The following is a 24,814-nucleotide window of genomic DNA, read 5'->3' as shown; positions in this document are numbered from 1 at the left end:
GGTCAGAAAAGGTGTTTCCTCTGTAGTTCACACCAATTGCCGGCTTGGCCCCCCACCTGTACCCCATGTCTGATGCCTCTGGCCCAGGTTTCAGGCCTGGGCAGGAGACCCCCATCTCCCCCCAATCACCGGCTCTGCCCTTGCCCAGGCCTGATGCCTCGGCCAGAGATGTCGACCCCCATCACCCTCCAATTGCCAGATCGGACCCTTACCCAGGCCTGACGCCTCCACCAAAGGCGTCAGGCCTGGGCAGGAGACCCCCATCTCACCCCGATCACTGGCTTCGGGGCAGCTTCTGGGGCCAGCCTGTGGCATGGGATGGCGGCTCGCGCTGGCAGCTGCGTTGTCCTGCACTGCCTGCAGTATGCAAATTAGCCGCCATCTTTGTTGGTGGTTAATTTGCATATCACACTGATTAGCCAATGGGAAGCGTAGCGAAGGCACGGTCAATTACCATGTTTGTCTATTATTAGACAGAATAGGAATTCTTTAGAGAATTTAATTTAATTTATACCAATACAAGCTCCTTCATTTGTTGTGCATGGTACAAATATCTTCTCAAGTTCTGTGTCATGCCTGCTTTTCATTCTAATAGTGTCTTTTGAGTAAAAGAAATATATTTTTAAAAAAATCTATTTTATTGATTTTTTACAGAGAGGAAGGGAGAGGGATAGAGAGTTAAAAACATCAATGAGAGAGAAACATCGATCAGCTGCCTCCTGCATATCCCCCACTGGGGATGTGCCCGCAACCGAGGTACATGCCCTTGACCGGAATCGAACCTGGGACCCTTGAGTCTGCAGGCCAACACTCTATCCACTGAGCCAAACCGGTCAGGGCTAAAAGAAATATTTTAATTTTATTTTATTATTATAAGATTTATTATCTCTTAACATGAGATCTGCCTGCTTAACAATTTTTAAAGTATACAATACAGTATTTTAGATACAATGTTGTACAACAGACCTGTAGAGTTTATCTTGCTTAACTAAAATGTTACACTTGTTAACTAATAACTGTGAGAACAGTTGGGAGCCGAAAACCAGGATTACAGGCCTTATTAGGGGAAAGAGACCTGCCAGGCTATCTCCCAATTGGAGGACAGCAGCACGTGCAGGGGTGGGCACGCCTTTTGAGGGGCGGAATGGGAAGGAATGGGGGCTTAGTGTACTCGGCAGACACTGATTGGTGGCTTACTGCATTGTCCATATAGGACAAGGGCTTAGGGTATTTGGCAGGTGTGGATTGGTGGTCCAATGTATAGGGCCTATAAGGTACATGGTTAGTCGCTCAGGTATTTCTGGGCTGCAGGTTACGTCATACTCCGCCCACCAGTTGGGGCGAAGGGAGGATCTATCAATAACTCCCCATTTATTCCTCTCCCTGCCATCTGGCAAACACCATTCTTCAGTTCCATAAATTTTACAATTTTAGGTTCTTCATCTAAAAGGAATCATGCAATAGTTGTCTTTCTGTGACTGGCTTCTTCCACCAGCATAGAGAGCCGTGCTGAGCCGGGGGAAGGAGCTAGGGTGACTACCAGCTTAAGCCAGTGGTCCTTGTTCTCTCCCAGGCAGCTAGATTGTGCTGGTCTCATCAGCATTGCAAACTGGCAGGCCAGAAACCAGGTCACTGAAGACCCTTACAGAAAAGTTGGGACACTAGAGTTGATAGAAGCTGGGAGCTGGGGTTCTCTTCCTGACCATATTACAGGATACCAGGGGTGTCCTGAATCTCCTTACCACTTTTGGTAAGTCTGTTTTCCTGTTCACCTGGTATAAAAGCCATTCAGTGACTGAATTGTTGCTGAATCTGTGAATTCATGGGGGAAAGAGGATTCAGGGTTTTCTAGTCGCCACCTTAAAGGTGTTACTTCTGAAGATGTCTCTTTTATTTCTACCTAGACAGATTGTATTTTTATTTTTATAGTTCCTTTTTGGTTAAAGAGAAATTAAGCAGAGAATTTTTTACAATTTTTGTTTTTATTATGAAATATTTTTCATATGCCAAAGAATATATATAATGTGCATATGACATAGGAGTAACAAAACAAGCAACTAATCATTCTTTTCATGTAACCTCCCCCAACTAATAATTCTTTTCATGTTGAACTGGTACTTTTGGTCTTTCTCAACTCTGTTCAAATTTGCCATAACAGAACCCTTGGCCACTCTTGCTGGTCAGTTCAAATTTTCAGGACCCTTTGTGTGGTGGCAAAGCCGCAAGCAACAGGAGGCAAAACAGCCTCTGCCTCTGAGAATAGAAGACATGTTCACCGGCACGTTTCTGCCCTTTGTTAAGATGGACAAGAAGCCATTCTGACTTGTGACCTGCCAATTTAGTGCTCCCCTGACATTCTCCCAGCCCAGGATGAGGGTCTGTAAACAGGCCCCATCAGGACCAGACACCTTGCCAGGTATACCTTCCTCCAAGACACCACTGGCCTGTGTGGGCTAAGCATTCCAAGAAACCACATAATCCTGCATCTGAGCCCAGATTCTGTGATGTTGAAACCCGCTTCTTTCCAGCCCGGAGAGGAGCCAGTCCTGTGAGTGTTTTCTCCTCCAGAGAAAAGAGAGATTTCAGCCTCAAACACACCCTCCATATGCTGCCATGGAATTTGAGATGTGTCACTGGTTGCTTCTTTTCTGCATCACACTTGCTTGAATAGAAGGGACTATTGGTGGGTGTAGGTAAGTATCTGATAGGTCAGGCGCATAGGCCCACTCTCGTATCCACCACACAACACAAGGCCTCCCTCTACTGCTCTTCCTGGTCTGTATTTGTGACTTTGTGTTTCATGGAATATGATACCAGAGAGCGCTGGGCCCCTGGAGGAGACTCTTTTGTCATAGCAAACACCATGTCTTCCTAGAAAAGAACCTGCCATATATCGGTTCTTTTTCCAGCCATCACCTCTGTCTCTGCCTTTCTACAGCCTCTTACTTTTCCAATAGTTTCTGTGGTCGAATTGCTTCTTTTGTCCACTGAGCCCAATTAGAGCAGGAGCTCCCTAAGAAACAGTAACCTCATGCTTTTTAAACCCTCAGCAGCACTGAGTAATGGACTTGCCCACCCCCAGTTCTCTGTTGGAAATCTAGTTTGGAGATGGTGGGGGTGAGATGGTAGAGAGAGGGAATAGGAAGAAAAAAGAGGACACTTCATCAGAATGCCAGGTTCTGGGAGGTAAGTAAGAGATACGACAATTAGATGTAGGCCTGCACGTGTCTCTGTGCATGTTGCGTGGGGATGAGGGTGGTAGTGGAGGGAATAAGGCTGAGATAAGGATTCAGTTGAGATCCAGGGATATGACTTCATCTTCACAGGAGGTGCTCCTTTTAACTAACTGGATAATGACTCAGACACTGACGAGGCTAGTGAACGACAGACAGCTTGCACAGGCAGGATAGGACTCCTGGCAGAAGGGACTGGTTTTGGTGAGTGGAAATCTCCTTCCTGAAGGAAAGTGAAGAAAACATAAACCATTGATAGATTCTCCTTTCTCCACCCACAGATCTTCTACTTCAAGATGCCCTGGCCTGACAGCACCATCCCTCGGCCCCCAGCACCTTGCTGTGCCTCTAAACCTGTCCCCAAGCCCTCCCTCTTGGAGCCTGTCTCCCAGGAGTTTGGCAACCTGACCCATCTTTTGTACTGGCCTTCAAGCCCAGGAGAAGAAAAGGACCTATTGTCCTCCACCAGCCCCCAGAACTCCACCTACCGCCTGAGGGGTCCTGCGCAGGCCAGCTATGCCCTGGGAAGCTACCTGGAGGCCATCCTTGTGGCCAGAGACCATAGGGGCAGACCCAAGACCCACGGTGGGGATCTGTTTCGGGCACAGCTGCTGGGTCCTGACTTGAAGGCAGGGGTCCCCGGGGATGTCCAGGATCTGGAGAACGGCACATACCTGCTGTCCTTCCCCCTTCTTTGGGCTGGGCAGGCCCAGGTGCAAGTGCGGCTGATCCACTCCAGCGAGGCAGTTGGGGTTCTGCGAAGAATCTGGAGAGAGAAAAGAGCCACTGTTGACTTTAGAGGGTATTTCCGGGGACCCACAGGCATTGAAGAGACTGTGATTTGCAATGTTGACCCTCTGTCCATTGGAACAAGAGGGCCTACCTGCCAGTACAGAAATACGGATTCGGGTGAAGTCTGGTTCTGTGCTCAGCCCTCTACACTGCCCTGCAACTCTTTAGTTGGGCACTCAAGTGGAAGTTACCTGAATGTAACTACTCGACATGATGAGGCCCTGCTGGCATGGTAAGGAAATGTAAGAGTAGGGAAGCTTGTACCAACAGGAAGCCACATCCTTCTTTCTAAATATTGTCCTTGGGACACAATGACCCTCCCCAGTTTACTAGTATACCGCTCCTTTATTTATACTCTCATTCAACAGCTGTTTGTTGCACGACAGACATTTCTAAACAGATACGTACCACAAGAAACTGGTCAGGCTATCCATTTAAGGAAGGTTACAATTGATCTGGGGTTTAAAGAAAAAAATAGGACTTCTCCAGAAAGATAAGAGATAAGATGTTGAAGGCAGAGCAAATGACCTTAGGGCAAAAGTGTCTTGAGTGCCTCATTTATTTATTTAAATTCCTGCCTGCACTTAGATTTTCATCTAAAAATAAATAAATACATAAAAATTCCTTCTTTTGTTAGATCTTCAATTATTTAAAAATCTATTTTTTAAAAACATTAAAAAATTTTTTTGTTCAGAATTTTTAGTGGTTCTCAGTGTAAGGGTTGGTGTGAATACTTGGTTCTGCCATATTATCAGAAAAATGAATCTCCATTCTATTTTATTTGTTCCCACTATATCTTTGATATGTGTTCCTTTGATTTATTTCAGGATTTATTTCTTTTTTATTTTATGCAATTATATTTATTAATATGAAAAGATACTCCTATCAGTGGTAACAACCAACAGAGACAGCATGCCTATTGAAATCGTAGATTTGTAGGCAAGCAGCCCTGTGTTAAGCATCCAGCAGCCTCGAGCAGAGTGGGGTGGAATCTGGTAAGGAGTAACGGTGATAGCGCCCAATGGGAACAGCCTCTATGCAAGCATATGTGGAATACCTCGTTATAGCCCCTTATTTCTTTTTTTTCTAATTTCATGATTCAGAACAATTCACAAATCTATCAATCTTCCTTATATGGGATAAAAATAGTTAAGGCTATAAATTTCCTACAGGGTACAGCTTTAGCCTATATTCTTCAAATTTTTATATATGGAAACTTCATTTTTATTCATTTTCACATGTTTTGTAATTTTCTCTTTAATTCATGAATTACTTAGGAAGTATGTTTAGTTTCTTTTTTTAATATATTTTATTGATTTTTTTTTTTACAGAGAGGAAGGGAGAGGGATAGAGAGTTAGAAACATCGATGAGAGAGAAACATTGATCAGCTGCCTCCTGCACACCCCCCATTGGGGATGTGCAGCAACCAAGGTACATGCCCTTGACCGGAATCAAACCTGGGACCCTTCAGTCCGTAGGCCGATGCTCTATCCACTGAGCCAAACCGGTTAAGGCTATATTTTCTTAAAAAAATAGTTTGTATTCTCGCCCAGCCAGTGTGGCTCAGTGATTGGGCATCGATCTATGAACCAGAAGGCTGCAGTTCAATTCCCGGTCAGGGCACATGCCTAGGTTGTGGGATGCAGGTGGTGGCCGATCAATGGTTCTCGCTCATCATTGACGTTACTATCTCTCTCTCCCTCTTCCTTCCTCTCTGAAATCAATACAAATATATTTTTAAAAATAAATAAAATAATTTGTATTCTCTATTTCTCCAGAATGGAGTTCTGAACCTATTTGATTTAAATTGTTGACATTTTTATTCCAAACATGTATATCTTCACTAATTTTTCTGAGCACTCAATCTATTCGCTTAGATATAAGTGTATCATACTGTGTTTGTAGATTTGACTATTTCTCTTTGTGATTCAGGCTGTTTTCAATCTATACTTTTCAAGGTTATGTTGTTAAGTATATTCAACTTTGTGATTGTCTTATGTCAATGGTAAATTACTCATGTTACTTTCTTGCTTTTAGTCTTAAGTTCTAATTTTGATACTATGAATATTATAACAACTCTCATTTGTTTAGTGTTTTCATGGTATATATTTTTTCTTCTCTTTATATTTTAACATTTTGTGTGAAATAATTGTAGGTAGGTCTCTTAACATGAAATGTGGCACAGTTTCATTTGTTTAGGCACAGTTAAATAAATCATAAAATAGACTAAATCCATGAAGATAACTAACTTTACCTAAACATAATAGGTATTCAAACCAATGGAGAATATGTTGAATAGTAAATAAATAGAAAAGAATATAATTCTATTTGAACTCATTAAAGACCTAAATGTAAAAAAAAAAAAAAAGGAAAACTTCAAAAAGAAAATATTGTTTTTATTTTGGGTCAGGAAAATATTATTTAAGATATAATAAAAGGCACAAATCATAAAAAATATTTATAAATTAGGTGTTATATAAATCAAAAATTTCTCCATTACAAAAAGTCCCATAAACATAGTTTAAGTCAAGATATAGACTGGAAGATTATATCTGTAACATACATAATTAATACAGAATTAGCACTTACAATAGAAAATAGTTGTTATATGTATCAATAACTCATTCATTTTCCTTGCTGCCTAGTATTCCATTGTATACGTTTGTTTAACCATTCTCCAATTGTAGGACATTTGGGTTATTTCCAGTTTTTTACTATTATGAGTAAAGTTTCCATGAATATTCATACATAGGTTTTTATTCATTTCTCTGGAATGGCTGCCTGTATGTGATTGCTGGGTTGTACAATTAGTGGACATTTAGTTTTATAAGACACTACCAAATCATTGTCCAGAGCGGCCTTACCATTTACATTCCCGTCAGCAATGTCTGAGAGGTCCAGTTTCTCTGCACCCTCCCCAACATTTAGTTTTAACATTATTTTTAATTTTATCTGTTGATCTATTCATTTCTAAAAAAAGATCTAATTCAAACCTGGCAAAACGTTAAGATCCTGTAGAGCTGGATGTTGGGTACACAAAAAGTAAATTTTAAAATGTGCATAGGAGGTAGGAAAATAAGGCAGATAACAAGGTCAGATGAGTCGTTCAAGAAGTTGTCCTATGAAGGAAAGGAACCTGACAGAGTTGTAGCTATAGGAAGAGGTCATGGAAGAGGCAGTTTATTCGGTGGAGCAGATGTGATTATGTTTATATTCTGAGAGAGAGAAAAGGGGGCACAATCTAAAAGATGCAGAAGGAGGTAGCGGTAGCAGATAGATGTGTCAGATCTCCTGAGTAGAGAGAGCAGGAAGTGAGGACGGGTGCAGAGACTGACATATTTCCTGATAAAGAAGTGAATGTTAAGAAAGCTCCTGTTGATTAGGAGGTGCTGCCCCATCCCTCTCTCCCGGGCCTGGGAAGTGAAGGAAGAAAGATGAGGTAAGAAAGATACCCCTCCCAATCTCAAATGTCCTACACTTGGGGAATGGTGGAAACTCACAAAAAGATTGCCCAATAGCATTTCCAGCCTCACTGGAACTGTCGTCCATCAGTTCATACACTCAAATATTTACTCTTATTTAATAGCTACTTATTTCATTATTGCCTCCTCAGCAACTTATATTCCTACTAGAGGCCCAGTGCATGAATTTCATGCACCGGGAAGTGGCGGGGGGGGGAGTCCTCCCAGCCTGGCCTGCACCCTCTCTAATCCAGGACCCCTTGGGGTATGTCGGACTGCCTCTGGAAATCCGGGACTGCTGGCTCCTAACTGCTTGCCTGTCTGCCTGCCTGCCTGCCTGATCACCCCTAACCCCTCTGCCTGCCTGCCTGATCGCCTTTAACCACCTCTGCCTGCCTGATTGTCCCTAACCGCCTCTGCCTTGCCCTGCACCTGGGACCCAAGATTCCCTCCACCAGCTAGTCACAGGCACCCAGGACCCAGGCCAGCTTCACCTGGGCCCGCTGCAGCCACAGGGGACCGTGGGCGCTTGGCTTCGCCTGACCCGCAGCTGCAGGTGCCCAGGACAGCAGGGCGGCGGCTTGTCCCTCTCCCGGGCCGCAGCCTGGCTGGTCCCCATTCCTCTCTCTCCAGTGATGAGTGTCTGAGGGTGTGAGGGTGTGATGACCATTTGCATATTAGCTCTTTATTATACAGGATTGTCAGTTTTTGTTTTGGTGAAATTTTTTTAAAACTTTAATCTGCTTTATTACAGTATAATTTATATACAATGAAATAGTCTTGTTCGGCCCTAGCCGGCATGGCTCAGTGGAGAGAGCGTCAGCCTGCGGACTGAAGGGTCCCAGGTTCAATTCCGGCCAAGGGCACATGCATGGGTTGCAGGCTCGATCCCCAGTAGGGGGCATGCAGGAGGCAGCTGATCAATGATTCTCTCTCATCATTGATGTTTCTCTCTCTCCCCCTCTCCCTTCCTCTCTGAAATCAATAAAGAAATATATTTAAAACAAACAAACAAAAAAGAAATAGTCTTGTTTGAAATGTGCAGGTCAATGAGATTTTTTGTTTTGTTCTGTTTTTAATCCTCAACCAAGGATTTTTTTCTATTGATTTTTAAAGAGAGTGGAAGAGAGGGGGAAAGACAGAGAGAAATATTGATGTGAGAGAAACACCTCGATTGATTACCTCCTGCATAAGCCCCGACCAGGACCCTGGGCCGGGGAGGAGCCTGCATCCTACACTCTATCCACTGAGTTTTAATAAATGTGTATACCCATTAACTGTCACCACAATCAAGAAATAGAACATTTCCACCACCTCTAAAGATTCCCTGTGTCCCTTTACAGTCAATTTTCCTCATCCACCTCCAGCCCCAGGCAAGCACTGATTTGCTTTCTGAAAGTAGGTATCAGTTTTGCCTTTTCTAGAATTGCATAAAAATGTAATCATACAGTTTGTACTCTTGTATCTGGCTTCTTTCACTCAGTAACATGCTTTTGAGATTCATCCATGTTGTTGCATATCAGTCATTTTCTCTTTTTTATTGATGAACGGTGTTCCATGGTACAGATATACTGCAGTTTATTTATCCATTCACCTCCTGAACATTTGGGTTGTTTCCACTTTTAGCAATTATGAATCAAACTGCTGTTAATATTGGGGCATAAGACTTTTGTAGACAAATATTTTTGTTTCTCTGTGGAATTTTTTTACTACTAGACTTTATGAATTATAACTGTTTTAGATTTACAAAGAAATAGAGCAGATAGTACAGAGATTCCCCTATCTGCTTTCCCCCATAATTTCTCCTATTATTAACGTTTTATATTAGTGTGTTATGTTTGTTGCAATTCATGAACCAATATCGATACATTATTATTAAGTCCATAGTCTATTTAGGTTTCTCTAGTTTTAACCCAGTGATTTTTCAATGGTGAGCCGCAATAATTTTTAAAACATACAATACCTGACTAGTCGGGGGCACTGACCTTTTTTCCCTTTGATTGTCAAACAAACAAACAAAAAATAACAGTCAACATAACAATAGCTGTCCGGCGTGAATGAATCAAAATTATACTTTTTTTTTTTGTCAGATCAGCAAAAAAAAAAAATAGCATTTTTTGGTGTGTCACAGAATTGTAGTCATTAATTTGTGTCTGTCATGAGATGAAAGAAGGTTAAACATTGCTATTTTATTTTATTTTTTAAATATATTTGTATTGATTTCAGAGAGGAAGGGAGGGGGAGGGAGGGAGAGAGATAGAAACATCATCAATGAAAGAGAATCATGGATCAGCCGCCTCCTGCACATCCCCTAGTGGGGATCGAGCCTGCGACCCAGGCATGTGCCCTTGACCGGACTCAAACCTGGGACCCTTCAATCCACAGGCCGACGCTCTATCCACTGAGCCAAACAGGCCAGGGAAAACATTGCTATTTTAATCTAATGTCCTTTTTCTGTTCCAGAATCCCATCCAGAATCCTGCATTACATTTAGTCATCAAGGTCCTTGGTTGGGACAGATTCTTATACTTTCCTTATTTTTGATGACTTCGACAGTTTTGAGGAGTATCGGTTAATTATATTGTAGTATTCCTCTTTATTGAAATTTGTCTGATGTTTTTCTTATGATTAGAGGTGGGTTATGGTTTTGAGGAAGAAGGTCACAGAGATCAGGTTACATTTTCATCACATTATATCAAGTGTACATGCTACCAATGTGATTTATGAGTGTTGATTTTAACCTGGCTGGGCAGTGTTTCTCCACCACAAAACTACTCTCCCACACCCCCTCCTTCCACACTGTGCCCTTTGGGCAACGCTAGGTACAGCCCACACATAAGTAGTGAGGGATTATGATCTCCACTGTCTGAGTTTTTTGTAACAAAAATTATTCTGCTCATGTTCCTTCCAGAATGTAGTGCTAGGAAGAGAGTTTCTTTCTCCTGGCATGTGTACCCTTCTTTATCAGAGAACTACATGATCCAGCTTGGATGTTCTTTTATCGCCTGGCCTGTTAGTAAACTGAGAGCTCATGGGTAGGTTGATTGCAGAAAGTCCAGGTTCCTGATAAGATTTTCTCTTTCTTCCATCACTTTTTTCTGATTCTTGATTGTAATTGCTTCATTATAAAAGTGCTCATTGTATTGTAGCTACCTCAAACTCTTTTAGGACTTAGGCAGAGTAGAAATTATAAGTCAACCATCATATATATCCCTATACTGGATTCCAGTGTTCACCTGCTCAGCCCCCTCAATGCTCACTCTTGGTGTTTCTCCAGGCAAGTGACAGACAAGGTGCTCCCTCGGGGCATTTCTCCAATCCAAATCAGAAGGTCAGCCCCAGGAAACAGCAGCCTGGGTGAGTGGGGCTGGCATTTGCTGGGGACCGGGCAGGTGTGGGGTGGGGAATAGACGTAGGAGGTTTTAGTCCTAGACTGGGAGTTGAGCCCCAGTCCTCCTGCCAGGGCAGGATGCATAATGGTTAGTAATCTGTGCTGTAAAGTCAGACTCCCTGGGTAAAAGTCTCTCTCTGCCCGTCACTATTCTTGGCCATGGGCAAACTGCTTAACAATTCAGGGCCTTTGTGAATAGTACTTCATGGACTTTTGCAAAAAAGTAAATGGAATGATGTATGTAAAGCACATAGAAGAGAGCCCAGAATTTTGCAATAATAAATGTTAGCTGTGTTCTGGTTTTTCCTTTTCTATAGCCCTCCCCTCACGACCCCCGTGCAGTCCTGGGCTCCCTGCCGCCAAGCCCTCTGGCTTCTACCACGGGCATGTGTGGCACTCGCTGTCCTGCGCCAGCCGCTCCTTTCCCACTGTTAACAGCATCCTGGGCTGCCTGGCTGGCCACGTCATCCACATGATAGGGGACTCCACGCTGCGGCAGTGGTGGGAGTATCTGCGTGACACCGTGCCCTGTGAGTGGCCCTGCGGGGACAGGGTAGGACTCCTGGTGAAGCTGTGGTTCTCCTATTACCTAAAACCCAAGTGACTTCTGTGGAATGTATGTTGTTTCCTCAGCCTCTCCCAAGTTAAATTAACACAATCTCCAATCTTCCATGTGCACCGTTTCTCTAAATAGTCAAGATGAATGGAGAACTGAAAATTGTCACAGGATGTGTGAATGACCTCCCATTTAGAAAAGAAAAACAAACACAACATCTCTATCAGTTATTTTAAATGAAATTATATCCAAGCAGCCAGTCCCTAATACGAAGTTACTACAAGTCTCGAAGATATCCGTGGAGTGGGAAGGTAGACCCGAAAAGCTAGCCTGAATGACAGCTGGACTGGGCCCACTATTCAGTGGTCATATTCTCTGTGAGCTCAATTGTAAAGTTAGCAGCAGACCAGTTGCGGCTCCTGCTTACCATGTTTTTTGAGGACAGTCCACCTAAGCATATTATCTCTGATCTCAAGTAGTTCAGATGCGTTCTTGTCTTCCTAGACGTTTAGACATTTTTAAAAAGTTTAGAAATTTGCCATATTGTCATCCTCAGTCACTAGAACGAATTTGAGGTTCTTTATTTTAAACATTGAGATGTAATTGACAAGTCATAAATAGAATATATTTAAAGTGTACAATTTAGTAAGTTATCACATATAGGCACACCTGGAAAACAACCTCCACAAAAAGATAATTAACATATCCACGTGGCAGAAAACTTTCCTGGTGGCCCTTGCTAATCCTTGCCTTCTACCCTTCCTCTTCCCCAGGCAACCACACATCTGCTTTCTGACTTTTCAGCTTAGTTTGCATTTGCTAGAACTTTATTTAAGGAGAGCCATACAATGTGTACCCTTTTTTGTGTGTGGCTCCTTTCATACAACATAATTAATTTTGAGATTGACCCACATTTCTGAGTGTGGCAATAGTTTGTTCCTTATTTAGTGCTATGAAGTATTCCATTATATGCATATACCATTATTTGTTTATCCATTCATCTGTTACTGGACGTTTGGGTTGTTTCCAATTTTTAGCTATTACAAGTAAAATTGGCTATGAATATTTGAGCACAACTCTTTTTTATTATTATTATTTCAGAGAGGGAGAGGGAGAGAGATAGAAATGCTCAACTGGCAGCTCCAACCTCAGTCAGTCTACCCTGGAGAAGAAGTGAAGTGTTGAATTCTTTATATCAAAGACCCAATTAGATATTTTATAAATGGAAATATTCTTTAAAAACCCTCAGTAGATGGAATAAACAGCAGAACGAATACCACAGTAGAACAAATTAGTAAGCTAAAAAATTACCCCAGAATTCACGTCCTCTCCCTCATCACTATAGTATTCTTTAGAATTTTCTTTCACCTGTTATTGTTAATAATTCTTTATATTCACTTTCCCTGTTCAAACGAAAGTATGATTTTTTTTCTTTCTCCTGGTTGGACCCTAACTGATACACCAGGAATTCCTAATAAATCCATTTTTATATTCCTCTTATTTTGCCATAATAAAAAAGCCCTAGAATTTCAGTGGCTTGACACAATACAAGTTTATTTTGAACGCACCTAAAGTCCATTGTTTGAGGGCAGCCTTCCACACTGCTATCCTCAAAGCTGGGGCTCTGGACCCAGGGTCCTTTCATCCTGTCTCCACTGTCCCTAGGGCCTCCCAGAAGGCACTGCTGGATCCTCTGCACCCAAGCCAGTGGTGAGGAGAGAGAGAAAAAGAGGAAGAGGGGAAGGGAGAGGGAAAGTGAGAATGGAGGATTACATAGGGTGTTTTATGTCCAGGCATGGAAGTATTTACTGCTCTAGCTAGCCTCCCCTTCCCATCTTTCCAAAGTATTTATTTTAGCCATATCAGTGAACGGTGTTTATGTTTTTATAATTATGTAAATATTTTTCTCTTCATAGTCAAACTAATATTATGATTTAGTTTCTTGTGTGGTAATTTGTTTTTCTGTCTCTTTCTCTCCTTTCCTGCCTTCCTTGTTTTTCATCAATAAATATTTATTGAGCACCTATGATCTCCAGTTCACTATTATGTTCCTAGAACAGTGTTCTAGGTTCTTGGAACATAATAGAAAACAAGAACAAAAATATCAAGATTCCTGTTTTGTTGTGCATAAACTGGTGGAAAGACTCAGACACTGTGACACAATAAATATACAGACGTTTCAGATATTAAAAGGCTTGTGAGAAAAAGTAATGTAAAGGTTAAAGATGGTGAAGAGGAGGAAGCGAGATTGAATGGTCAGGGAAATGCTTTTGAGGCAGTTTCATTTGAACTGAGTCCAGAATGATAAGGAGCCAGATATGTGATGATCTTGATACAACCCTCTGCCTCTTTTGAAACCATACCTGTGTCCCTGAACACACCTGGAGAAAAACTGTCCCGTCATGCTGTTCTCATTGATCAATGCATGGCCACGAATGTCTAGGAGGTACTAATGCTGCACAATAATCACAGTAGTTCTCAAAATGTGGCCCCAGACTGGCTGCATTGGCAGCACCTGGGAGCTTGTGAGAACTGGAGTCTCTGGCCCCATCCCAGACCTCCTGAACCAGAAATTCCGGGGAGGAGCTCAGTCTGTTTCAACCAGCCTCCGGGTGATTCTGCTGGGCTCTGACATCTGCGAGCCTCTGTCCTAGGACCACTGACCCACTCTCCTCAGTGAGATTTCAGTTTCTTCATCCTCACACTCAGCTGCTAACTTTGTATATTTTCTTGAACAAAACAAAGCAATCGGAAGTGAAATTCCAGACTCCCACCACATCTCCTCTCCTACCGGCATCGGTACTAGTATCCTCTGTTTTCCTACATGTTTTTGAAAGTGAATTCTCCATGCTCCTATCCTTCTACTTCAGTTCTAGATCTATTCAAGGACATCTTGCCTACCAATTCTCTCCATGCTCCTATCCTTCTACTTCAGTTCTAGCTATTCAAGGACATCTTGCCTACCAATTCCCCCTCCCTCCGACATCACCTTCCCCAAAAGCATTATTTCCATCACATTCCCATCAGCATATACATGTTACTTTTTACTTTAATATTCTACGTGTTTGAGTCGATTACAGGCATCTTGACATCCTACCGCCAAATATTCCAATGTCTTTTAAAAACAGAATCTTTTTAAACATTACCCAAATAAGATCATCACAATTAAAAAAATGAATAATACTTTCTGAAATCTAATATCCAGTTTATAATCAAATTTCCTCCGTTGTCCTTCAAATTCTATACAATCGTTTTTTCAAAGCCAAGATCCATTCCTGGATGTGGTTGTTTTGTCCCTTAATTTCTTTACATCTAGGCCAGTCCTTCTTTTCTTCACCTTCCTTTATGGAAAAGTCAGGGCCAGCTGCCCTGTCAAATGTTCCACCTTCTGGATATTTTTGATTGCTTCATTATGGTGACATTTAGTTTGTCCTCTATTTCTTGCATTTCCTATAAACTAGAATTGAAAGTTCAAGGCTGTATAGATTGAACTTAAGCATGTACATAAATGATGTAAATTCTGTTTGCATAGTATCTGACTGTTTATCATTAGTGATGAGAAGAATGACCACTGGATAAGGGGATTAAGGCTGATTCCTCCAGAGTGCAGTGTTTTCCCCTTGGGACCAGAAAGGAATCTAGTGGTGTTATTTTGGCATTGTATGAATTCCAGAAATTCCCATTAATCATTCTCATTATGATTTTAACACAACAAACAATTATTGCCTTTTACTATTCATCGTATAAGTGTTACCAAAGGGTGGTTTTCTAACTCTTATTGTTCTTTGTATACATATTGGCTGGTCTTTTATTTATTTATTTTAAAATATATATTATTGATTTTTTACAGAGAGGAAGGGAGAGGGATAAAGAGTTAGAAACATCGATGAGAGAAACATCGATCAGCTGCCTCCTGCACTCCCCTTACTGGGGATGTGCCCACAACCAAGGCACACGCCCTTGACCAGAATCAAACCTGGGACCCTTCAAGTCTGCAGACCGACGCTCCATTCACTGAGCCAAAATGGTTAGGGATGGTCTTTTATTTAAAAAAAAAAATGCTTTATCACATTAACTGGAGCTAATAGGCTAGTTTGAAAGACAGCTTCTCCCAAAAAGGCAAGAAAAAAATTCAACTATCTTTAATTACCAATTTACAAAGAAGAGATCTGGTTTAAAATGGTGACAAATGACTACTTTTTGAGTATCATTATAGATACATGGATTTTTATAAATTTGGTTTGTAATTGGCCAATATTTTACTATAAAATCATTCTTTTCTCTAAATACTTTCTTTCATCATTTTCTCTAATATTCAAATTTTCACAATCTCTACCAAGGTGGCTCCTATGTCCTTTTTGATATACCTCCAACATTAGAAAATTTCCTTGATTTCTGGCATGAGGTATTCCAACTTCGCTATGTACTATTCTGCCCAGACTTGGAATTTGTTGATTCTTTAAGGATTCATGGTAAATGAAAAATTAATATCTGGGTACTGTAAGTATTCATTATTATTGGGGTAACATTGTTTCTAGGCCATTTAACATTCAGAAGAAGATGTAGATATATGATTGATAGATGATAGATAGCTACACTAAAAATCATGAATTCATATTGATATTTCAAATTTATTATTTTTTAATATATTTTATTGATTTTAGAAAGGAAAGAAGAGGAAGAGAGAGAGATAGAAACATCAATGATGAGAGGAATAATTGATTGGCTGCCCCCTACATGTTCTCTACTAGGAATTGAACCTGCAACCCAGGCATGTGTCCTGACTAGAATCGAACAATGACCTCCTGGTTCATAGGTCGACGCTCAACCACTGACCCACACTGGCTGGGCTATGCCTTTGGTTTTTATAGTTTAGTCAACTTATTAGGTACTTCTAAACAATATATATGAATTTTGCCTGATTTTTAACTTCATATAAAAGAAAAGGTATGCTGTAAATCCTGTTATCACTGGTTTCATTTCTTAATATTATGTATTTAAGATTCACCCATATACTCTCATGTAATTATAGTTCATTCATTTTCACTGTTATATGGTATTTCATTGTATGTTTACCTCATATACACTACACTTTTACATTCTATTGTTGATGGGACTATCATGAAAAATGCTGCTATAAATATTTTTTGTGCGAGTAACTACAGTCCCCATGAGCATGTGTTTCTGTAGGATGTCACCTCGCAGTGGTTTTGCTAATCAGAGAGTAGGTGTGCTTGGAGACTTTTTGGATTCTGCCAATCTTTAAAAAGTGGTTTTACTGGTTTACTCTTTCACAGGCGGTTCTTGTTGTTCCACATTCTTGCCAGCATTTGATACGATCAAATGTTAGCATTTGGAAAAAATTATGGATGTGAAGCAGTGGCTCCTGTGGTTTTCATTAGAATTTCTCTGATTAGGGATGAGAGAACACCTTTTCTATTTTTTAAAGTTTTTGGTATTTGGATATATGATTGGCTTGGCAGCACTGACGGAGAAGTTCATCCTTTCCCCATAGCTATGCAGTGCATCTTCATCGTAAATTGGGTGTCCATATGTCCCCGTGGGGGCTCTCAGTTCTGTTTAAGGAATCCATTTGTCTATACCAGCACCAATACCACCCAGTCTTCAAAACAATCGTGTGGTAATAATTTTGGACTTCTGGTGGACAAAACCTACATTTTTGTTGTTTTTTAAAGAGTCTTGGCGCTTTCCCCCCCTTTGTGCTTCCATATGGACCTTTTAATCAACTTGTGGAATTGCAAAACAAAATTCTGTTGGGGTTTTCATTGTGATTATATTGAATCTGTAGTTCAATTTGGTTTCTGCTGAGATATTTAAAAATGATGTATCCTTTCTACTAATACTATTTTAGTTATTAATTCTAATATAATGGCATTGTGACCAGAGAACATATTGTTTAAATTTTAAATATTTTGAGATTTGATGAGACTCACTTTGTGGCTCAGTAAACAATCAGTTTTGTAAATGTTACACATATGTAATCTGCAATTGATAGCTTTATTGTCTAAAGAGGACTGGTTTTAAAATCATGTCATTCAAATCTTTACATCATTATTAATCATTTGTCTACTTATTTTACCAATTACTGAGAGACAGATATAAAAAACCTTCTAGAATGATTGTGACTTTGGTTTCCCATGTAGTTTATTTTGAAATTTGCTATATTTACTTAATGCCATATTATTAGTGTATAGCTATTTAAAATCATTACAAATTCCTGGCAAATTGAACTTTTTATCATGAGGAAGAAACCTTTCTTATTTCTAAAACTGATGTTTCCTTAAGGTCTGTATCAACTTTCTTTGGTTACTATATGCGTTGTTTATCATTTTGTACTAGATTTGGTTTGAATCAGAATTCAAACAAGGTGCACACACTGTATTTGGTTAAGTTGCTTACATTTCTCTTAATGATTATAGAGCTATCCAAATTTTCTATTACATATTAGGTGAGTTGTAATAGTTTATAATTTTCAATAAATTGGTTAGTTTCATCTAAGATGTCAAATGTATGTGTGTAAAGTTGTTTGTTGTATTTCCTTATTATACTTTTGATATTTGTAGTGATAGCCTCTATTTCATTCCTGGCATTGGTAATTTTGTCTTCTCTTACTTTATAAAAAAATTTCTTTATTGATTTCAGAGAGGAAGGGAGAAGGAGAGAGAGATAGAAACATCTATGATAGGGAGAATCATTGATTGGCTGCCTCCTGCATGCCCCCTACTGGGGATCAAGCCCGCAACCCGGGCATGTGACCTTGGCTGGAATCAAACCTGGGACCCTTCAGTCTGCAGGACAACACTCTATCCACTGAGCCAAACCGGCTAGGGCTCTTCTCTTACTTTTCATTTAATTTCTTATATCTTCAATCAAGTGTGATTAGATAAGGATTTATTTATTTATTTATTTTACCAAATTCTACTTTGGCTTTGTGGGGATCTTTGAAACAATTGGTTGATGCCCTTCATTTCATCTTTAAATATTTCTGGGAAGCCGAAACCGGTTTGGCTCAGTGGATAGAGCGTCGGCCTGAGGACTGAAAGGTCCCAGGTTCGATTCCGGTCAAGGGCATGTACCTGGGTTGCGGGCACATCCCCAGTGGGAGATGTGCAGGAGGCAGCTGATCGATGTTTCTCTCTCATCGATGTTTCTAACTCTCTATGTCTCTCCCTTCCTCTCTGTAAAAAATCAATAAAATATATTTTAAAAAAATATTTCTGGGAAATTCTCAGCCATTCCTAAATATTACCTCTTCCTATTTTTCCCCCCTTCTCTCTGGGATTCCAATTAAATTATGTTTTATTTTTGTCATTCTGTTCTCTGTGTCATCTCTCCTGTGCATTTCATATTTCCCCTCTTTACTTATTCTGGACTATTCTTCCCAATCTGTGTATCAATTCAATACTTTTCTCTTCAGTTGTGTCAAATCTGCTATTAAATCCAATCATTGATTCTAAATTTTAGTTACTGTATTTTTTACTTCCATAATTTTTAGATGACTCTTTTTTAAATCTCCAATATCTCTTTTTTAGTTTCTGGTTTGTTACTGAGATTTTAAAATTAGACTTTTATTTCCTTGAACATAGTAAGGATAATTGCTTTTTACAATCTGTAACTGATAATTACAGTATCTGGAGGTCCCATAGGCTCCCCCACAAAACCCCCATTTTCTCTTGTCCCTGCTGTGTTTTGTTTTGCCTCATCATATGTTTTGTGATATTTGATGGTTTTTCTGGATGTTTATTTGACAAAATACTTTTATGTATAACGTAAGACCTAAGGCAATGTTATCTTATTCTGAAAAAGAGTTTTCTGGCAGATAGCTAAGAGTGCTTACAGTTCGGGAATAAGGTTTGAAGTTTTGTGGGCCATCTAAATAATCCTTGGGAGTACAATACACATCCACACCCAGAGTATAGTTCTTCAGTTTCTAGGCGGGTACATGGAATATTACACTAGGTTCTCTCCCTTGGTGAATATTAAGTTCCAATCCCCATTGCTCCAGCCTATGAAGCCACCAAAAATACACATCTGCCTTTCAGTGAACTTCTATGGATCGGTAAATGATCCAAGTCAGTTTTTTAGAATATTTTTTTATTAATTTCAGAGAGGAAGGGAGAGGAGAAGAGAGATAGTAACATCAATGATGAGAGTAAATCATTGATCGGCTGCCTCCTGCACCCACCCGGCTTGATGTGCCCTTGACCAGAGTCGAACCTGGGACCCTTCAGTCCACAGGCGATGCTCTATCCACTGAGCCAAACCAGCTAGGGCTCCAAGGCAGTTTTTAGAGCCTCAGCCAAAAGCAGAAAGTATTTCACTAAAGTTTTCCTCCTTGAGTGCCAAAGGACTTTGACCCATGTTCACACCAACTCTCTCTTTCTAAACAGGAGAAAATAAAAGTTTAATAATTGTGCAAGGGGAATTCACATACTTGTCATTCAGACATGACAAATTCATGACATGACAATCTCCAAAGACAGCACACCACCAATTCTTGAGAATGGCAAAAGCAGAGCTTCATATCTCTGCTATCTTTACTCACAAATAACCACAGTCCAGAATCAGTCCTAATCTATCTCTTTAATCTCCTATGCTTTCCTTCTTCTCTCATGATAATTTTTTAAACTTTTTTTCATTATTTTTTCAGTTGTTTTCATCAGGGTATGATGGGTATCACAATGCATCATTAGCAAAAGGTAACACATAGCATAGCATATTCTACACCTTTCCCCCGTCTTGGTATATTTGGGATATATCTCTTTATCAGTACATTCTGTTTTATTGCTGTATAAGACTCATTGTATGAACGTTCCTTATTTCTAGACACCTGGTCCTTTTCAAATGTTTGCTATTATAAACAATGCTACTATGAATTACTCATCATACGGTGTTTGTTATTTGTTGAAGTAGTTCTATAGGATAGACTCCTAGTAGTTGTATGTGTCAAATAGTAAATACAAAGTAAATTATTTGATATTGCCAAAAGTCCCCATCTTATATGCCCAACAACAATGAACAAGTTAACCTCATAGCTTCAACAGCCTATGTTGTTTGGTTTGGATTTTTGTCTTAATTGAATAAATGAGAAATATAACCTATTCAACTAGAAGCATTTTATTATGTTGACTTTCCTATCACTACTTGTAATTGTTTTCCTCTTATTTTTCTGGTCTTTCCTTCTCAATCTCCTTCTCCTCTACCCATTATCTAAATAATAAAAATTTTTGAAGTATTCTTGGACCCTCTTCTTTTCTTCCTTGTTATCATCTTCTTAAATGATTTTGCCCATCCCTATGGCTCCAATGCCATATGTAATTATAATGAATTACAAATTTACCTTTCTGGTCCATACCTCCCTTCTGAACTCCAAATACCAATTTGATATCTCCATGTTAATGCTCTCAAGCATACAAAAATTCAATATAGCACTAACTTTTGGATCACCATCCTCCTTCCCCAGTCACTAAAATATAATTCAGACTTCCTAAAGCATAGTAAGTATCATTATCTCCCAATTGCTAAAACCAGAAATTAGTTTCCAATTAATTTTCTAATCCTTTCTACATAAAAAAATATATGTTTCAATGATTCAGGATGAATAAGTTCTGGAGAGCTAATGTACAACACCCTCTTGCCTCTATCATTACTTCTCTCCATCGTGGCCTGTTAAAAAGTCCTTGAAACTGGGCTTCCCATTTCACTTCTTAGTACCCCTGCCTCCATCCCAGGTTTTCACAGAGGAGCAAGCATGAGCTTTTTAAAATGTAAGTTGCATCATGCTACTCGCCTTCAATGGACTCTAATTTTCCTTGGTACAAAGATAAAAATCATTGACATGATGGTAAAGGACTATATGACCAGACTGCACCTATATCTCTAACCTCCCCTCTTGCCATACATTCTGCTCCAGGAGCACCATCCTCCTTTAAGTTCCTCAAAATCTCCATCCTCCCTTCTACACAGGAAATCTCTCTCCTCTCTCTCTCTCTCTCTCTCTCTCTCTCTCTCTCCAGTAAGCTCCATGAGGGCAAGGACATTGGTCTCTTTTTCACATTGTATACAAAGGTGCCAGAACAGTGCCAATTTGTACTTGTAAAGATTCGTGTAGCCAAGAGTTATTAAGAGACTGAGCTTAAAGTTGGATGCAGGAGTTAGACATAGGAAACCTTAAAAACGAATAATAAATAGGATTTGATGAGTTATTTGACTTCAGATGGAGACACAGAGAGGTATCAGCTATGACTAAAGGCCTCCCCATGGAAAGCTAAGGAAAAAAAAATAAAACATTAGAAAGTCACCAACAACAATAGCTGACAGGTGTGGGGCAGTAGGGGGAGGTTCAGGATGTGGAGAGAGATTTGTGCAGAAATGGTAGATTCATTTGCCAAGGCAATGTACAAAGTTCAGGGCCAAGGCGGATCATTAGAGAGAAAATATTGATTGGGAAATTGGAAGTGTGGAATCGAAGCTTAGAAAGCCATTAGCTCCTAGTCAAAAACTGAAGAGGTAGAAATGAATGAATTCCCCTAAGATATAGATAGCAAGGAAAAGTGGATAATAATGACAGAATTTTAGGGAATGCCTCATGTACACAGTGCAAGGAAAACATGAAGCAAATAGTTGAGCAAAGAGTGACCAGAGGGGCAGGGGAATGGGGTGATGTAGTGTTACAGAAGGCAAGCCGAGGTTTGAAAAAAAGGTCACCCAGCAGAGGGAAGTCAAATACTGCAGAGAAATAAAAGCACACTGCAGAGGTGTTTGGATGGGCAGTAATGAGATCCTTGGCAACCTTGAAACTTGGGGTCAGGGGTGCATTAGGTTTTAAAGACAGAATGCTTCTGTCCTGGGAAGTGGGGACTAATATTTTCATTTGTACAAGAGGATGGTACACAATCCCATATTAACCCTTAAATGTCCTCTCTTGTCCTCCCTACAGCCCTGAAGCCGGTGGATCTACACGTCACATATCAGACAGGGCCCCTGATGGCTGTAGAGACCACTCGGAACATAGTGCTGCACTGGCGGGCCCACGGCTGGCCCCTGCGCTCCCTCCGCACACCAGTGGCCTCCCTGCACTCTGTGGTCCAGGAGCTGGGAGGCCTGGCTGGGGGCCCCCACACCGTGGTGGTGCTGGGGCTGGGCGCACACTTCACCACCTTCCCTCCATCCGTCTTTGTGCAGCGACTGGCAGGCATCCGGGCAGCTGTGGCTGCGCTGCTGGCCCGGGAGCCCCACACTCTGGTGGTCATCAAACTGGCCAACACTGGCTACAAGTCCGTGTATGGCAGTGACTGGTTCACCCTCCAGGTGAACCGGCTCCTCCGAGCTGCCTTTGCTGACCTCCGTGTGGCCTTTGTGGATGCCTGGGAAATGACCTCCAGCCTGGCCCTGCCTGACAGCATCCACCCAGTGCGGCTCATTGTCCAAAACGAGGTGGACTCCCTCCTCTCCTTCATCTGCCCCACCTGAGCGCTGCTGTGGATTCTGGGGCTTTGTGAATGGAATGGAAGCCATAGGAATGGTGAAGAGGATCAGAGCGACAAAGGGACTCCGAACTAACAATGATCCAGAAAAGAGTGGCTACCCCAATATTTAATTACTGTTAGCCCTACGAGACAATCCTTGTGTACATTAATGAAAGATTTTGCATAAATGAAATATTTTACATACCTTCTTTTAAGTTCACTTCGGGGGACATTTTTACTGGTGTGATTGCAGATTACGCAGTTGTAAGTAATAATACAGAAATCTCTCATGCACTTTACTCAGTTTCTCCCAATGGCAACATCTTACAACACTATATAGTGCAGCACGGTATCCTGCCCAGGATATTAACATTGACACAATCCACCAATCTTACACACATGTCCCTAGTTTTACGGTACTCATTTGTATGTTTTTAGTTTTATGAAAGTTTGTCATTTGTGTGGGTTTGTGTCTAATTCATTAGCATCTGTTTTGTAGCCTTGCAAAGGAGATCGGACACAGTCATGGGTTTATACGAAGTGGCAAATCTAATAAGAGAGCTCTGGGTAAACTAGAGTCTCAATGGACTCTACCCTCAGGCTAAAGAGAACACAAAAATAGGATCTTACACCCTTTCACTTCAATCCAGTTTTCCTTTAATCAACTAAAGGTAAACTATTCTCACCAAGGCAAGTAAGAACCTCTTGGAGGTAAATCCCATGAACAATTTTCAATTCTTATCTTTTGATTTTTTCCCCTGCATCATGGACCACTCATTTCTTGCTGAAACCATCTCTTCTCTTGGCTTCATAATATCAGATCCTTCGATTCAGACGTGAGTAACTTGAAAAATGAGGTCCACCGGAATCCATTTTGCTGGTGAGGGTAGTCACAGAGGCACCTAAGTTTTATTTTTAATATATTTTTGTTCATTTCAGAGAGGAAGGGAGTGGGAAAGAGGGATGGAAACATCAATGATAAGAGAGAATCATTGAACGGCTGCCTCCTGCATGCCCCGTACTGGGGATCAAACCCAAAACCTGGGCATATGCCCTTGACAGGAATCGAACCTGGGACACTTCAGTCCACAGGCCAATGCTCTATCTACTGAGCAAAGCTGGCTAGGACAGCACCTAATTTTCACTAGTGGTGGTGGTTGCAAGAGCAGGCTCCTGGCATAGAAAGGGCATCCTTGGTACAGTGTGAACCACAGCAAGAATTTCTCCTGCTGCTCAGTTGGACATCAGTGGTGCTGGTGGCATAAAGAACAGTTCCTGGAAGCTTAGCATTCGGGCCTGCTTCTCCAGTCTCCCAGCAGGATGTGCGCTACTCAAGATCCTTTTATTAATTATACCCCTTACTCTTTAATCAGCCAGAATTGGCTTCCATTTCTTGAAAGAACTTGGATTAATCAGAGTATGTGATTATGTGCCTGGTAATTACAGGTTCATATGTTAGATGCTATAATAGAAGTGAGCTATGAGAATGTACAAGACAGACATGTAACTCAGCCTTTGTGGTCTAGGGAAGAATTCCACAAAGATACCCGAGTTGAGTTTCAGAAGAAGATCGTGGATTACCTAGGCACAGAGTCGCAGAAGGACACTCCAAGCGGAGAAACAGTTATGCTCAAAACTACACAATGTTCTCAAGTCGGGAATGGGCTGAGGCAAGAGGTCAGATAGCAGAGTTGAACAAGAAGTTCCCTGAGGACTCTATATACCATGCTCAAAGTTGTTCCCTGGACTAGTAGCAGGGCTAGAGCCAGGCCTTTCAATGTATACTCTGGGACAAGGTAGATACCGGATATCATCTGGATATAGTTTTAGGTGAGTACTTATTTTGTATTGGCACCCAGCCTTGCCTGAACACTCAGGGAAGAGACAGCTG

General features: G+C 40.8%; 1 protein-coding gene across 7 annotated transcripts in view; it reads left to right on the top strand.

Moving 5' to 3' along the window:
- Nucleotides 1-23,850, top strand: part of LOC102774288 (NXPE family member 3) — a 56,266-nt gene extending 32,416 nt beyond the window's left edge. For 4 of the 7 annotated variants that reach the window (XM_015564535.1, XM_015564534.1, XM_015564536.1 and 1 more), the window contains exons 3-6: nt 3,515-4,257; nt 10,765-10,844; nt 11,196-11,408; nt 22,395-23,850. In XM_015564535.1, the coding sequence (XP_015420021.1) occupies nt 3,515-4,257; nt 10,765-10,844; nt 11,196-11,408; nt 22,395-22,927 (1,569 nt within the window). In that variant the 3' untranslated portion in view covers nt 22,928-23,850. Of the gene's footprint in view, nt 1-439; nt 446-3,514; nt 4,258-10,764; nt 10,845-11,195; nt 11,409-22,394 lie in introns of all 7 variants that reach the window. The other 3 variants (XR_001514020.1, XM_015564537.1, XM_015564538.1) reach the window with 3 other exon arrangements.
- Nucleotides 23,851-24,814: the final 964 nt, after the last annotated feature.

This window comes from Myotis davidii, unplaced genomic scaffold (assembly GCF_000327345.1).
Source record: "Myotis davidii unplaced genomic scaffold, ASM32734v1 scaffold901, whole genome shotgun sequence".
NCBI lineage: Eukaryota > Metazoa > Chordata > Mammalia > Chiroptera > Vespertilionidae > Myotis > Myotis davidii.
The sequence above is the reverse complement of the archived record's forward strand: the minus strand, read 5'-3'. Positions and strand labels throughout refer to the sequence as shown.